We start from the raw sequence: 16,824 nt of genomic DNA, 5'->3' as shown, positions 1-16,824 counted from the left end.
CATCAACAAGGTCCTGCTGAGACCATCACATGCAGGTCTTCCCTGCTGCTTGGCAGGCTGCGCATCTCCGGAGTAATAATGTTCTACATTAACAACAGTAAGAGATTATGTTTGAAAGGAGAGGACTTTTGGAAAACTATACCCTGAAGCATGACATGAATCTGCAGCGGTTACATTTATTCCCTCATCCAATGGCTGTTCAAAAAATGACAATTAATTGTGCTTCTGCTTTATTTGTAGCTTTTTAAAACCTAAAAATAATTTCCCAGATTAATGCTGATCTTTGTCCAAATTATGTGCTAGAATTTCTTTGAATTGCTTCTTCTTTTCAAGGAGTTCATTTGCTTTTCTCCTCTTTTCTTGTTTTCTCTTTTCAGCTTCTACCTTTGATTTGCAGAGTTCACTTGTTTCACCTTTGTAAAATATGTCCACTTTTTCTTGAAGGATTTTTCTTGCTATTTTTCTGTTCTGTTCAAGCGATCGTGTTTGATGACACTGAAGAGAAAATATACATTTTAAATGATCAAACATATAACAAACCTCCAATTCACTTAATGCATTATCACCACACTTTTAATTGCTGAAAAAGAACACGAAATTCACAATTTACAATAACATCATTTGCAAACAAGCTACTTTGTGGCACATTCAAATACTATTACAGCTTCTTGAACCTGTGGGCTATAGTATTATTATTTGATGTGTCTGGTTTCTCTAATTCTCCTTTTATCCCCTACTGTGTCATGGCTGTGTCTCAAGCCCTGTTATGTCATGAAACTCAGATGCAAGCTTGAACATGAATGGTCTAACCTGGCACCTACTGAATGAAAGCTGCTGCTGATGTGCTGGTCGCTAATACACTTACTGCAAAAATCATAAGGACCGCACTTTCGTTTCAATATTGGGAATGATCATTGACCCACAGAGAAACACAACCCCAGAATGCAATGAGAACTCAGATGTGCTCTTGTCTGCTTGTTCTGCTACTCAGCCTTGTAACCAGAAATTGCTGTTTAGGTGGAGGAGGAGGAACAGTTTCCCAGCATTTCTGGAGGACTGGCCAAAAGGGATCAATCGACAGGTTGTGCCAGCTGCTTTTGCCAACTGTTTAGTCCGAGATGCAGGCAGTGCCTATGGATTAACCTCGTCTGGGTTCCAGCCCAAGCAAAGTACAGCAGTGACACCAGTTCCATTCAGTGCAAAGTAGATTACAACTGGACAAGCAACGTCACATTTTTCTGCACATTCGCTCTATGTGTTCAGAATGGCATGTTGTCACCATCTTGGTCAAGGTGTCACTCACTTGTCCTAAGCAAAACTGTGTGTTACAGGGGATGTGCACATGATTTGCTGAAAAACTCATATTCCCTGCAATGCATTCCTGCAATGGAGCTGTGTGTAACTGTGTAACACACGATTTGGAGCATGAAATAGCTAGCTTTTAAATTTAGGGCTAATTTCACATTTTATGTTGTGCACATATCAATCAATCAGGCTTTTGTTAAAGCGCGACTACTCACCCGTAAGGGCCTCAAGGGGGGGGGGGGGGGGTTTAGAAGGTTCCAGTCCATCAAGGGGGGGGGGTCTGTCGAAGAGCCAGGTTTTGAGGTTTCTTGCGAAGATGGGGAGCAATGTTGTCTGTTTGAGGTGTAGCAGAAGGGCATTCCAGGTTCTGGCCGCGAGGAAGGAGAAGGAGCGGCCACCCGATCTGGTATTTCTGGTGCGGTGGACCATGGCGTAAGAGAGCTGGGCGGTGTGTGGAATTTGAGTCGGCTGTTCAGGTTTGCTGTTCCAGTGTCGTGGAGGGCCTTGTGGGCGTGGGTGAGCATCTTGAAGGTGACTCTAACTTTGATGGGGAGCCAGTGGAGTGTGCGCAGGTGCTGGGAGATGTGGTAGTGTCTTGGCAGGTCGAGGACCAGTCTTGTGGCGGCGTTCTGGATGTTCTGTAGCTTGTGGGTCAGGTTTTTGTTTATTCCGGCATAGAGTGCGGTGCCGTAGTCGAGTCTGCTGGTGATCAGGGCGTGAGTGATGGTCTTTCTGGGTTCGAGGGGATCCATATAAAGGTCTTATGTAGGAGGCGGAGCGTGTGGAAGCAGGAGGATGAGACAGTTGATCTGGCAGTCCATTTTGAGCTCTGAGTCCAGGATGATTCCCAGATTGCGTGCATGGTCTGTGGGGGTGGGCGGGCTTCCAGGGGTGGGCGGGCTTCCGAGGGCGGGGGGCCACCAGGTGTCGTTCCAGGCGTTGGGGTTTGGGCCCATAATGAGTACTTCTGTTTTGTTGGTGTTCAGTTGTAGGCAGCAGTTTTTCATCCATTTGGCGACGGCTTCCATGCCTTCTCGAAAGTTCTGTCTGGCGCTATTGGGTTCGTTGGATAGGGAGAGGATGAGCTGGGTTTCCTCTGCGTATGACACAATGTTGAGTCTGTAGGTTCTGACGATGGGAGCGAGCGGAGCCATGTAGATGTTGGAGAGCATAGGGCTGAAGGAGGACCCCTGGGGGATTCCGCAGGTGGTCGGTGTATGGTCCGAGAGGAAAGGGGGGGGGGGAGGCTGACCCGCTGCGTTCTGCCGGAGAGGAAGGAGTGGATCCAATCGAGGACCTTGTCTTGGATCCCTGCGTTGTGGAGTCTGCATATTAGGGTGCGGTGAGAGACTGTCGAACGCCGCTGAGAGGTCGAGGAGGATGAGGGCTGCTGTTTCTCCTTTGTCCAGTAGGGTGCGCATGTCGTCTGTTGCGGCAAGGAGGCGGTTTCCGTACTGTGGTTTTTTCTGAAGCTGGATTGGGAGGAGTAGAGGATGTTGTGCTTTTTGATGAATGTGACGAGTTGGCTGTTGATGGCTTTCTCAATGACTTTCACTGGGAATGGGAGCAGGGAGATGAGTCTGTAGTTTTTGAGGTCGGTGTGGTCCGCCAATGGTTTTGTCAGGAGGGGGTTGACATCGGCGTGTTTCCAGTCATCGGGGAACGAGGCGGTTGCCAGGGAGCGGTTAATGGTGTGGCAGAACATGGGTGCGATGGTGTCGGCGGCTCTGTTGAAAATGTGGTGGGTGCCGGGGTCCGTGGGGGCCCCAGAGTGGATTGACTTTATCGTCTTCAGTGGTGAGGGCCGTCCGGTTGTCGATCGCTGGCTTCGGGGTGTCGGGGTGGTTGGTGAGGGTTCCAAGTGTTGGTTGTCTTCGTCGAAGATGCTCTTGATTTTGTGGTGGGAAAAGGTGTTGAGTTTGTCGCAGAGGTCTTGTTAGGGAGGGATGTCGGTGGACTCGCTGGTGCGTTGGGCGAACTCCTTGATGGTGTTGAAGAGTTCTTTGCTGTTGTGTGAGTGAGTGGAGATTCTGTCTTCAATCGCTTTTTTCCTTGTTTTTCTGATGAGTTGGTGGTGGGCGTTGGTGGCGGCTCTGAATGGGTTGTGAGCTTCTGTGGATTTGGTGTTCCTCCAGGCCTTTTAGAGGCGGCGGCAAGTGCATCTGGACTCTCGAAGTTCGGTGGTAAACCATCTGGCTTTCTTGGCATGGGGGGGGTGTTGTTTTTCTTGAGGGGGGCTATGGTGTTGGCGCTGTCGGAGATCCATCTGTGCAGGGTACGGGCTGCGGTGTTGGGGTTGTCGTTTTCCACGATAGTTGGGGCGGAGTTGCTGAGTGATGAGGTTAGCTGGTCGTCGGTGATTCTGGTTCAGTTTCTTCGTGGGAACAGGTGCTGGTGTCTGTGGATGGTGGGTGTTCTGAAGGTGAAGTGGACGCATCGATGGTCAGTCCATAGGAGTTTGGTGGTGTGGCTGTTGTGACGAGAGGGTCGAGGGTGTGTCCTGCTGAGTGCGTGGGTTCGGTCACGATCTGGCAGAGTCCAGAGCCATGTTGTGGAGGTTGTTCAAGAGGGGTGTGGTGCTGGTGTCCAGTTAGTTGTTGAGGTGAAAGTTCAGGTCTCCCAGTAGGGTGTAGTTGGTGGACGTGATGGCATGTGGGGAGATGATGCCCATGATGGAGTTGGCATAAAGTCCACGGGGTTCAGGAGGTCGGTAGATGGAGGTTCCTAGGAGGGTTGTGGTAGGGCTGGCCAGTATCTTGAAGTGAAGGTGTTCTATCAGGTCTGTGAGCTCATCGGGGAGTGTGCTCAGGCGGAGGGTGGATTTGTGGACTATGGTGAATCCTCCTCCTGGGCAGGTGGGGTGGTCCTTCCTGGAGATCTTGTATCCTTGGGGAATGGCGATGGCGATGTCCGGTCCTGAGGTGGTGTTGGTCCAGGTTTCGGTAAAGAATGCTACATCCGGGGTAGTGCTGACGAGGAGGTCCCAGATTTCGGTGGCGTGTTTGTGGAGGGATCGGACGTTGAGGAGGATGCATTGTAGGGTCTTCGGTTCGGTTGTGTTCTTGCGGGCGGATTGCGCTGGGTCAGTGGTCTTGGCGATGCTGCAGATGTGCCGGCAGCGGTGACAGCTGAAGGGTCAGTGGGTGTCGGCTGGTGATGCTGGCTTGCAGTTGTTGTTGTGGCCTGGGTTGAGAGCTTATTTGCAAGCTTGTATCGCGCTAGGAATCGACTCCCAGAGGAGTATCTCCGCGCCTTTGGCATCATCTGAGAGCAAAAAGGGCCCAGTCATTTATCCTTCCTCCCTAGATTGGAGTGCCACTGGGTCGTAGCGTTGGTGGTGCAGAGATCCAGGGTTCCTGGCGCTGGTAGTAGTCGGGTCGCAGACGGGCTTGCCTTTAGCACCCCGGCGGCGCAGCCGCCATTAAGTAGGGGTCGGGGAGGGCTGGACAGCTGGAAAGCGGGAGCGGGGAGGGGAGTTGGATTGGGCCGGTCGCACTGGTCGTGCTGGGGGGAGGGGCTGCGGGGGCAGCAGCAACGGGGAAAAATGGGCTAAAAAAGGCAAAAGGAAAAAGGCAAAAAGAGAGAGAAAAGTGCAAATAAGGTAGCAAAAAGTGAAAGAAAGAGTGGAGGAAAGACACAGAGGAGAGTGAAAGGGGGAGATTGAGATGAAGGTAAAAAATGAGTGAAAAACGGAGTGAAGGGGGAGCTTGAAATGAGGGGAAAGCAACAGAAAATGGAGCTTAAGACCCAGAAGGAGAGTGAAGGGGGAGATAGAAGTGAGGGCAAAACGAGTAAAAAAGGAGAGAAAAAGCAGAGTAAGAGAATGGAGACAGAGGTCCACTGGACCACCAGGGATGAGGCACAGGTGAAACCTGCGGATGGAGGAGGACCTCGAACACCAACACTCGAGAGTGCAGTGGCTCGGGGAAAGGCCTCACATAATGGTGAAGCTGCGAGGGAGGGAGAGCAATTTCACCGACAAGGAGTCAGTGGTCTTTCAGGTGCATGCTTGATGACCCCTTTTAGCATGGGTAAAATAGAAGTGAACCTTTGTGAATGATCAAAAGGGCCCATTAGGAAATCCTCTTCTACAGGGTCTGTGTGTAAGCTAACCCAGTGGTATTGTGTAGGTCTGTGAAGTAGCTGTTTAAAACCTGTTGTGTCCTCTGGAGGGTAAGGCCTAGAGTGGTAGATGTCCTCCTGGGGAACATTAGGGACATCTGGCAGAGACAGAGAATCAAATAGAGGTCTTGGAGCTATGTGGTGAGGATTCCAAAGCCTTTTACCTTATCACATACCTTGCAACGTAAGGGGTAAAGTAAGAGTGACTCAATAAACCCATTGTAATATTCGTATTAATTTGAGCTGACCTACCACACTTTCTGAGAGACTCAGGATCCAGAGTCTACCTTCAGATGCATTGACAGCCAAAGACAAGCTTGCCACAGAAGACATCAGCCCTGTTTAAATAGTCAAAGCCGGGATCAGCACATGACAGATGTAGCCAAATGGAAGATACGACTAGCACACACACATGAAACCTAACATGAAGAATTAACTGTCCTGTACAAGAATTAAATCATGTTCCATAGAAACAGGTAATTATGCGAATCAGACAACGAATCCTACAGGCTCTGAGGGGCTGAGGTAAAGAGAAAGAAAGTGAGAGACAGAGACAGACAGTGAGAGATGCTGGTGTACAAGGAAGGCAGTGATCCTGTTGCAGCCCATAGTTTGTTCCATAGGGTTTAGAGACAATGGGAGCTGTGGTCTCCCTTTTCTCTACATGTCCTTTTGTACTGCTCTCCTGTTATACTCTCTCTCAGATACCATTTTAAAGCCAAGAGTCTATGTCAGGTTAGAAATCTTGTCAACCTGCCTGGATCACAAAGGTTATTTCATATTTCCCTTCCCTGGACCAAGCCAATTTCAGCAGGTCTGCTTATGGCTTGAGAGAACAATACTTGAACCAAAATAAGCCCGCAGCAGTCATATCTACAAAAAGACAAAAAGAGAATGGCCCTGACATTTTGTTATATGAGCGGCGGGAAAAGCAAAAGCCCAGGACAGCTTGATTTGATACAATTCTTCCCTGTACACAACCTCTGAGCGACAGTCACCTTGCTAGCTAGTTGTCTTAACACTGTGTCACACCTAAAGAAAAAATACTTCTGAACAACAGCTCCCTCCAGTTGTTTGGGGCCAACTTTGAATCTCAGTGGCCAGTGTTGGCTGGATATAAGCGATCTCATTTTTTCTTACTGTGTTCCCAAGTGTGAGGGCCTGCCTACTTCTGCCATGGCATCTTTTTTTTTTTTAAACCTTTATTGTACAGAAAGCGCTCACAGATACGGGCCTACAACCCATCGGGCCGGCCACCACAATAAAAGAAACATAGCAGGCAATACAGAAGCTCCCACAGGACATCACAGCAATCCATATGAGAAGCAAAGGCAAGAAGCCACCGAGCAACCATCACGTACAGGATGAGAGAAGGTTGATTTTATAATAGAAGAAAGGGTGTCTCAGAATAAGGGCAATCCGTAAAGTCCAGAGGGCCGTGGTGGGCCGCGAACAAGCAGCAGTATCGAACACAGGAAAATTCAAAAAGAACAGGTACATTTTGGCAAAGTCAGAACGTGAGTCCCACAGTAATAAGCAATTGTAACCGCTGCCCAGCGCCCTCCCACCACTACGAAAACACACAATAATACTCAGAACTAAAAATAGGCTTGCAAAACAAAGAGCCCTCTGCCACAACAACCCGGGGGAGGAAAGAAAGAGGGGGAAAGGGGGAAAAAAAAAAGGGGGGGAAAAGACATAGGAAAAAAAGGGGGGAGAAGTAAGAACGCAGCATCACTGCACGCGCCCCACGGCTAACGAAGCACTCAAGAATAGATCAGCACATGGAACCAGTGGTAACAGGAGGAATGAATGCGTAGTAAACCGTGACGGCAGGAATACCAGAAGGCCCATGCTAGCAAAAACACCCCAGGGGGCTACATGCCGACACCGCGTCTCGAAAAAAGGGGATACATAAGAGCCATAGAACCAAAAAAAGGAATGAGGGGAAAACACAATACCACAGACCCCCCCCCCCCACCCCGCACATCCCACCCTGCACCCCTGCAGAAGGCTATGGCCTACCCCCCGGCAGCGTGCCTGTCGCCCTAATCAGAACCCGAAATATAGAAGAGATAAAAGTAAGCAAGAACCACAAAGACAAAAAAGAAGGGAAAACAGGGAAGTAGCAACGGGAGAGGAGCCATATAATCAAAACCCCATCAGCTCCCACCCTCCCGTCCGAAAATACTCAGAACCCACGGGAAGATAATAAGCACAAGGATAAGCTCCAGGAACATGAAGGAGAATCGAACATAGTCATACAGTTACAAACGGATCATCCGACCATACCGCAAGATAACAGTCCACCAAGGCAAGTTCATCTCAACCCTGTCCTTGTTTATCCCAAGCTGTAGTCGTCCAACGCACAAGGAACCAGATCATGTGGAACAGGAGGTGAATAACAGGGAGTCCGATCGGCAATCCACACAAGTCATATCGATTGCGACCCGGATGAACCGGAAAGGACGGCAACCACCTCAGGCAATGCAGGCACAGTTCCGACGACAATATGAGGGAAGCCGATCCGGCGGAGCAATGACAGGATCTTCGTTCGGCCATTCGAGGCAAAAAGGGAAAGGGAGATCCAACAAGGCCGGTCCGGACGGGACCCGGCCGGCGGGCCCCCTGTACAGGGGGGAGCACAGGATGAAGGAGGGCAGCGGACATCCGTACACCCACACCAACGGCAGCCGCCGGGCCCACGACCTCCAGGAAAGTTCCAGCAGCACACAACAGAGATGAAGCCGCACACACCGGGGGGGGCTCGGCAGGCCCGGCAGAATGATCCTCCTCCAGGTCAATGATAGGCGCGGCCATGGGAGCACTCCAGGAGCGCAAGGCGGCAAGGATGTCGCCAAGCGTAGGCTCACCTTTACTGTATTCAGCAAACGTGCCATGCGGCGGACCAGCGTCGCCAGTCTCGGCCAGTCCGAGAGACATGGGGTCGGCCGCCATCTTAGAAGCCCGGCGGGGCCGCGGCAAACTCCGACCCCCGTCCGGACACCAGCGGGGCAAACAGGATACAGCCGACCACCAGCAGAGGCACCACCAGAGCAGGAAGGGGGGCCACCAGAAGAAGGCGGGTCGCCGGCTCCCCACACGCTACCGGCTCCGTTCTCCGAGTCCGGGCGGAGGGACTCAAAATGGCCGTACCGGAGAACAAAGGGGAGACGGGCCACATACACGGTCAACCCCGTCCATGGAAGGCAGCGCCCCAACACCAGGCCGCAGGACCGCCGGATCAGGCCCGGATAGCCGTAATCGGTCTAATTGCACATCGGCCTCTCCGACCGAACCCACACCGCCACCAAAGGCCGGCCACAGCGCTCCGCCCCGCCCGGGCGCCGCCAAGGAGCGTCAGGCCCGCTCGCTCCGGAGGCCCCGAAGCAGACAAGGGTGCAGCCCAGGATCCGCGGCACCAAGGAACAAACGGATCAAACGGTAAGTGCCTGTGAAATGTCGTAGTTCCATAGTCTATCAAAGAATACTTCCCGGGGCAGGATAAAACACAGGATAGACGTTCCAGACAGGAAAGCGAACGGAGCCGAGCTAAAACGCGGCCATCTCGGACGCGAGCTTGGCTCCTCCTGCCATGGCATCTTTGATCTACACTCATTGGATCCTGTAACATTCCCAAAACACAAGCAGAAGAGAGACACTACTGCCCGGCACACACAGTGCCTCTGCTGCGTAGTCTTCCCTCCTGAGATGGTCTGCCAAATAGACAATGTGTGCTCCAACCGTTGAAAAGAATATTAAGTGTGCAGCCGTATCCTGCAGAACCAGACACCGTGTGTCCCTTGCTTTGGGGTTCTGAAGTAGTCAGTCACTAAAGTAGCTCGTACGGCTACTGACATTTATAATTGGTGTTCCAAAACCACAATACAATGTACACCAGTTCAATAACCAATTATTCTCTTTTAGCTCTCTCTTTTCTTGGGTCAGCAAGGTTGAGAAGTCAATACTTACTCAAGGAGGTGGAGGAGCTTTAAGACTCAGAATACAGTAACACATTGGACAACAGTTAATAAGATGAATGTCTACTAGCCAGCACTTTATTTTTAAAAAACTAAATTGTTTTTAATGAAAATACAGTAAATACAAACGAGAGACTTAAAATTATGATGTTCAAAGAAAAACTGAAGGTTCGAGCACCTTCGGAGCACAAGTTACCATCCCAAACTGTTTACAGCCCCCTCTGCAATCACCATTTCAGTGTAATATTGAGCCCCGTGGTCCTATTAGATTTCAAACGCATACAAGTGCTGGCTCCAATCAGCATACCCAAGGTGCCCGACAGACAGATACAATGCATTATGTGCCCATCTCAATCAATAGCAGTTATTTCTGGTGAGAAATGTCCTCAGGAATGTAATGAACCTGAGCCCCTAAACCACCTCAAAAATAAAACTGTTTCCACCATGGAAAATGACGTTTTTCAGGTGTTCCCGTGTATCACTGGGGTGGTGCCTCTGGGTGACCTGGTATCTGATCATTGAGTTTAGAAAAAGGACACCCTTCAACTATCTGGAGGCCAGATCCTGGTTATCCAACTGAAATGTATGTTGAGGACATAGCCTGACTAGTGAGCCTTCACTCATTAGATGTTCTTTCAGATTTTTGTTTAGGTACCAAACTGTAAATCAAGAAACACCTGTTGCAGTCAAGACTTTACAGTAGCAGGGGATTCATAGGGCAGCTGCACCCTGAATGGGAAATGCTGGGACCAGCCACTAATTGTAAGCTTGAAAGGGATCTTAATTGTTAGTTAATCTGGTGATAACATCAGAAATAGCCACCTTGGGATATTTACACTAATTGGAGTTGTCTTGAAAAACTGAACTCTGTCCCCACCATGGTCTGTCTACAAGGTCTATCAAACTGCATATGAAAGATTGGTGAGGTGTTGAATAGTCAGTCACATATCAGCTAAGTGGACCCATGTCATGTGCAACACCCAAAGCCTGTTCTGACTTATTAACATACAGCACTTCATGGTGGGGCTTGGGAGCCCACCCACCTTTAATGGAAAAATATTAACTACCTGTACCAGGAGACAGAATGCTTCAGACTAAAAAGCTCAGACTGGCTAACGTTTTCAGATGACATGATGGCAACCTGACAGCATTGTAGTCACCTTCATGTCACCTGTCAGAATCACCTGAAAAGAAGACTTGGAGCAAAATAGATATCATCATTGTATCTTTATTTCGACAAGTTCTGTCATAAAAGAATTCACACAAATTAAACATTTTAAGGGAATTAAAACAGGTGACACAAATTATCTAGGTGGTAAAAGCGAATGAGGTGCAAATAACCAGAGGGCCTAATAATCATGAACAGTCCATAGTTAATTAGAAACTTCCATAACTTCATCCATTGCATATCTGAGATATCAATTCATTCATATAAACATCAGTGCATCTACAAGATATGAAATAAATAGATCTACATTCAGATAGTGTTAGTTAGCAGCCTTCTCTTATTCCACATGGCTGCCAGGTATTTAGCTACTGCAAATACAGTCACAGTGGAGAGATATGTTTTAAAAATTCTGTAGGCTTGCATACAATGTGTGAAACCCAGGTTTTTGCATAAAGGAATGATCCAGTACCTTCTATGCTTTTTGTAGGCTGGGCAAAAGAACGAAACGTGCAAGTCATTTTCCTGTTCGCAATTACAACCAGGACAATTTTTTTGAGAAAGCGGACACCACTTGCTCGTGAAAGCTCTAATTGGCAGGGTGCCGTATCTCCACTGTAGATACAATGTTCTTGTTAAAACTGGATAAATATCATTTAAAACACCTTCAAAGCAATAAAAGTCTTTAGTAAGTAAAAATGTTGCAGATAAAGTGCCAATTCGTGCGTTCTGTGTCAGGGCAGATAGTTTACTTTCATAATACAACTTTGCCAAATGTTTACGTGGGACCCGAAAGCAGGCTGTCTCTGGATCGGACCACAGTAGAGGCAGACCTAACCTCCCAAACTCCTCTCTCAGATACTTAAACCATGGGAGTTTCCCCATAGTAGGGAGTCTTAAGATTTCTAGGAGCTCCAACCTGTAGTTCATTAGCTGCGGGGTGGTCCAGAGACTCCGCCAAAACGTTAATGGTTTCAGACCCAGTTCCTCATCTATGGGTCTGAGGCCCAAACCAAGCCTAACTGGTGCCAGGGGCGTACTGGGGGGCAGACCCAACAGACGCCTTAGAAATTTGTTTTCAGTGGCCACAATCTCTGGTCTACACTGGTGGCCCCAGAGTTCACTACCATATGTTACTGCCCCCCTTGCCTGTAATTTATATATTTCTAGGGGTGGGCGAATTGGTTTGACTGAAGATTTGTTCGATAACTTGAAAATAGCCCCCGCTCGTTGCGCCAATTTGAGTTGAGATTTGATTTGATGGGGGGCCCAAGTCATGGTTTCATTTAGGGTCACCCCTAGATACTTAAAGGTCTGAACCCTTTCCAGCCTCGCTGCATCTATCCTCGGGGTTGGGCGTGTGGTTACTGGAGGATTAAAAATAATGAATTTGGTTTTGAGTGCATTTATCTCTAGACCCCGTTCGAGGCAAAATGCCTCAAAACCATCCAACACGCGTTGAATACCCATGGGGGATTTAGACAATAGCAAAGTATAGTCTGCAAACATAATTGCAGGTATCCGGCAACCAGCGACATCGCTGTTCGGTACCGCGTTCAGGTGAGCGATTACCCCGTTGACATAGAGGCAAAACAGGGTCGTGCAAGCACACAGCCCTGTCTCACCCCCCTGTCAACGGGGAACCTGGGTGACAGCGCACCATTTTTTTCACACCTGACCTGTGCGAAGTTCTCCTTGTGGAGCCGTATTATTAGGTTCAGCAGTTTAAGAGGTATTCCCAGCTCTAATAGCACAGACCATAACTTCCCCCGTGGGACCAGATCGAAGGCCGCACGGAGATCCACAAACACAGTGTAAAGTGTACCGCCCTCGATCCTGACAGTTTTCCAGAATAGGAGGGTCAGGCGAAAAATTTGATCCGTAGTGGATACATTCTTCCTGAACCCTGCCTGGTAGGGACTCAAGATTGAGCGTTCCTCCATCCAGTCTAGGAGGCGGTCTAAAATCAGCCTCGCAAAGATCTTTTGCGGCACATCGATAAGGCTGATAGGCCTGTAGTTGGCTGGGAGAAGAGGGGAGCCCTTCTTGAAGATAGGGACAATCTCTGCTTCCAGCCAAGTACTAGGGACCGCCATACCCCTCTGGACAGCGTTGAATATAGCCGTTAAGTAAGGAGCCCAGACCATGGGTTCATGCTTGAATAGATCACCTGGGAGTTTGTCCAAGCCAGGCGCCTTTCCAGCTGCAAGTTTGGATATTACTGCACAGACCTCTTCCACAGTGAAAGGGTCCCCATCAGTTTGAGCTGTAAGATTTGAAAGCAAGCCCCCTTGGTCCCTGTTACTTTCGACATTGGCCCCACCATAGAGGGTGCGGAAGTGGTCCTCCCACAGACCTGCGGCAATATTTGGTTCAGCTGCCGACAGGGGCTCCCCCGACCCCGTATTCACAATTTGCCAGAATTTCCGAGCGTCACTTATTTTGAGGGCAGACACTAGGGTGGCCCAGTTGTCATTATCCCATTCAATCTTGGCGTAATGAATATGTCGCTTATATTCCAGTCTCCTAGTTTTTATTAATGCCTTGTTATTATTTTGCTTCACGGCCAGTAACAAATCTGCCTTCGCCCTTCTGCAGGCAGAATTGTACCAAGTGACTTTAGTACCCCTGGTTGTTCGATTTGGAGCCAGGGGGTTTAGTACCTCTGCTAAGGTGCTGGTTAGCTCCTGATGTAAGTCCCCTAGTTTTTGATATGTGTCAGGGGTACAATTCTGCGTAGTTAGAGCACCGACAGCTTCCAATACAGGGACAAACCGAGCGTAAAGCTCAGCCACTTGCTCGGGATGTGTTACCAATTTGTCTCATCTAACTCTATGCCTATTGCTAGATAGAACTGCCCTTGAGTCGAGGGCATCAATTGGGATGCAGTTATCTTTAGAAATGCCAGGAGAGGAAAGCTCCAAGATCAACGCATTATGATCGCTCTCACCTCTGGGAACGACCCTAAAATCAATGACCTTGGCCCATGCACGGCTTTCGACAAATATATAGTCCAAGCAAGACTCTTGGCCAAACTTGTTAAAAGTACAGATCGGGGGGATATCGGATTTTGCACGGCCGTTGCAGGCCCTGATTCAATGATTAAGTGTTAAGGCCATGATTTGGACGGCTAAAGGGGTCCATGACCTGGGTGGGGGGCCCTCTATAGGAGGTATATTCCAGTGCTCGTCCTCGTCCAGGTTTGCACCATCCATCAAACCCGGAAGTGGCTCGAAGTGACAATTCAGGTCACCCCCTACCACAAGTGAAGTACCGTGAGGGATGGTATTCAGAAATAAAGAAAGCTCCTCAATTGTTCTTGATTCGCTTGTAACATTCGTAGGCCTGGAATACACATTGACCAATGCGAGCCTTGAGGCGTTCAGCCACTCTAAGACTAAGCATTGTACATCCTCCGACAGAGTGTTCATGGTCCTGGCTTAACAACCCAGATGGGAACCCACCCAAATAGTTAGGCCCCCAGATGGCCGACCCTTTCCCCCCCACCTAGCCGGGACTGAAAATGAGGCAAAGCCACTCCGTAGTTGTTCCTCCCTAGCCCAGGTTTCCTGAAAAAGGCACACGTCATTATCTATAAAAGAACCCCACTCTGGGCAGCCCATCTTGTTGCGCAGACCAGCCAGGTTCCAGGACAATATTATCAGTGAGTCGGCATCAGTTCTAGGTCCCCTTTTTGGGGAGCATGGCCCTATTTTAATTGTGTTAACTAATAGGATATGCAAGATATTTGGGCCTGATGTCGAGGAGTCACATTTGTTGGCTCCAATAGGTGCGCATGTTAGTGAGCATGAAGGGATACTCTCCCCTTGGGACCTTTCTTCACTCCTATGTTTGGCATACCCCCTCTGATAAATTGGGTTAGGGGTAGAATCATCAGTTGTCCAGGGTCGGGCTGCTACTCCATAATTACGCTGTAGTCAGTCGACCTGGTCCAGACATCTGTACCGGTTGCAGTCAAGGTACTGGGTAGGCATATAGGTGTTGTAGGCCGTGTCCCTAGACCCCCAGCTCTGCCCTCTGGTTGCCACCCTGGTCCAGCCCTCCTCTAGCCCCTCTTCAGGACAAAAAGTGTCAGATGGATAGAAGAAGGACAATGGGAGGGACTGGATGGTTGTATTCGGATTACCGTCCGGCCAGTTACAGATGTGAAAAACTGTTCTGGGGTCCCTAAAGTTAACTAGGACACAATCCCCGCTAATATTCTTGGCAGTATTGCCCACCCAGCTAATCCTTCTAACCTCAGAATTTCGCTGGAGATATGTGGTGGGAGATGTCTCTGTTTATTCAGCCAGTTTGCGACTTTATTTTTAAGTGATGCAAACGATTCAGCTGCTGGGGTGTCAAGCTCGGGGACTCCCGTCAAAACCACTGCAAGGGGAGCTGCTTCCGGGGGTAAATCTATTACCATTTTCTTGCTAAATATGTGACCCTCAGTGATTTTTCACTCTCCACGCGGAATAGGCTTTTTGGCCAGCCTCGGAGAGCTGACAGGAGGGGCAGAATGGGTAGTACTAACTGGAAGACTCAGAGCTGTAGGGAGGGTAGTAGCTGTGGAGTGGCTGTTAGTTATTGGGGCTGCTCCCTCGTTGGTATCTGGCTTCCCCCTGCGTGATTTTTGCGGTTTGTAAGCAGTCAGCCATAGCCCCAGCTACTTTTTCTAGGTTTGTTAGCCTGAGCTCGATTTGGGCAGGTCTGGCATCAAAGGGGCCTAGCAGGGGCTTCAAGAGAGTGCCTATGTTAGTAATCGTTAGGTCTCCCTCAGCCAGGGTTACCCCACCAGTATTGAAGTGGTTAGGCATCACTGTGAGAGAACTCCGGTCAGTGGATGTGGTAATTCCGCTAGTTGCAGGGGGAGCCACCTTGCCTTGTACCTGGGCCGTGGGATCATGATGGCTGGATTGTTTAGCTAACTTAGCCATTCTCCCCCCACTTGTCTGGGCCCCGCGTTTTTTTTTGGAACGGCCCCCTCTTGATTCCCCCGCAGCTGGCGGGTGTTAAGCTCCGGTAAACTGTCAGCTGCCGAGTTGTCACAGATGTTGGGCGCTGGAGAAGACTCAGTGATAGCCTGTAGGGAATCTCTGCCCCTTACAGGGCTACTCCTGGGCTTCGGCGAGGCAGTGGTTATCAGGCAATCATCCTGGCTTAGGGAGTCGGGAACAGGGGAAACCATGCACCTTTCCGGAGTTCTAGCATTTGCTATGTGCCCCAGCGAGGATCTCTTAGCATTGTCAATTCCCTGGGACAATCGCCCGTCTAGAATAGTTATTTCGTGGGACAACATCGAGTTAGCTCTCACCAGGAAATTGTCCAAAGTACCTGCCACATATGTGCCTGAAGACGTTGCTTTGCTCCTGGTCTCTCGGCTCGTCATTGTTCGGCCTGGCTTGTAGCAAGATGTCCAGTATTGGTCGGAGCCCTGAATTACACCACGATGATCGCAGAGAGGGCCAGGAGGGGTGGCCCGGTCCGGTCTTTCACGGGCCCGCCCTTGGCCCGGCGCATGCCCACGCACGTTCTGCGCAGCGGGGGGCGTGCCTGTAAACGTAGGGCGTGGAGAGGGGGTGGGAAGAGCACACATCGTCGCGCCCCACGGGCTGCTGGTCCTCGCAGCCCCGCTGGCGTTGAAACAATGCCCCAAAACACACCACGAACTCCTTCACTCGAGCGGCGCCCGCAAAGCGGGGGCCGCGGGGCGCGGATTTTATATCTGGCGTGGAGGGGGGGGGGCGGGAAGAGCACACAGCATCGCGCCCCACAGGCTGCTGGTCCTCGCAGTCACACTGGCATTGAAACAATGCCCCAAAACACACCACAAACTCCTTCACTCCAGCTGCGCCTGCGAAGCGCTGGTTTTATATCCAGCGTGGAGGGGGGGGGGGCGGGAAGAGCACACAGTGTCGCGTCCCACGGGCTGCTGGTCCTCGTAGTCCTGCTGGCGTTGAAACCATGCCCCAAAACACACCACGAACTCCTTCACTCGAGCAGCGCCCGCGAAGCGGGGGCCGCGAGGCGCTGGTTTTATATCCGGCGTGGAGGGGGGCGGGAAGAGCACACAGCGTCGCGCCCCACGGGCTGCTGGTCCTCGCAGTCCCGCTGGCGTTGAAACAATGCCCCAAAACACACCACAAACTCCTTCACTCGAGCGGCGCTCGATATCATGTTTGCAGTGACTGGAGTGCATCTAGGAGACCTGGAGGACTCGGTAAAGGTGAATCTCATAAAAGAATTGTC

General features: G+C 50.1%; 1 protein-coding gene across 3 annotated transcripts in view; it reads right to left on the bottom strand.

The window, feature by feature from the left end:
- Window positions 1–217: 217 nt before the first annotated feature.
- Window positions 218–16,824, bottom strand: part of MTRFR (mitochondrial translation release factor in rescue) — a 59,363-nt gene continuing 42,756 nt past the window's right edge. For all 3 annotated transcript variants that reach the window (XM_078667593.1, XM_078667595.1, XM_078667594.1), the window contains exon 3: window positions 218–495. In XM_078667593.1, the coding sequence (XP_078523719.1) occupies window positions 271–495 (225 nt within the window). In that variant the 3' untranslated portion in view covers window positions 218–270. The remainder of the gene's footprint in view (window positions 496–16,824) is intronic.

Source organism: Lissotriton helveticus, chromosome 11, assembly GCF_964261635.1.
Source record: "Lissotriton helveticus chromosome 11, aLisHel1.1, whole genome shotgun sequence".
Taxonomy (NCBI): Eukaryota; Metazoa; Chordata; class Amphibia; order Caudata; family Salamandridae; genus Lissotriton; species Lissotriton helveticus.
Note: the sequence above shows the minus strand (reverse complement) of the source record. Positions and strands in the feature narration are given on the sequence as shown.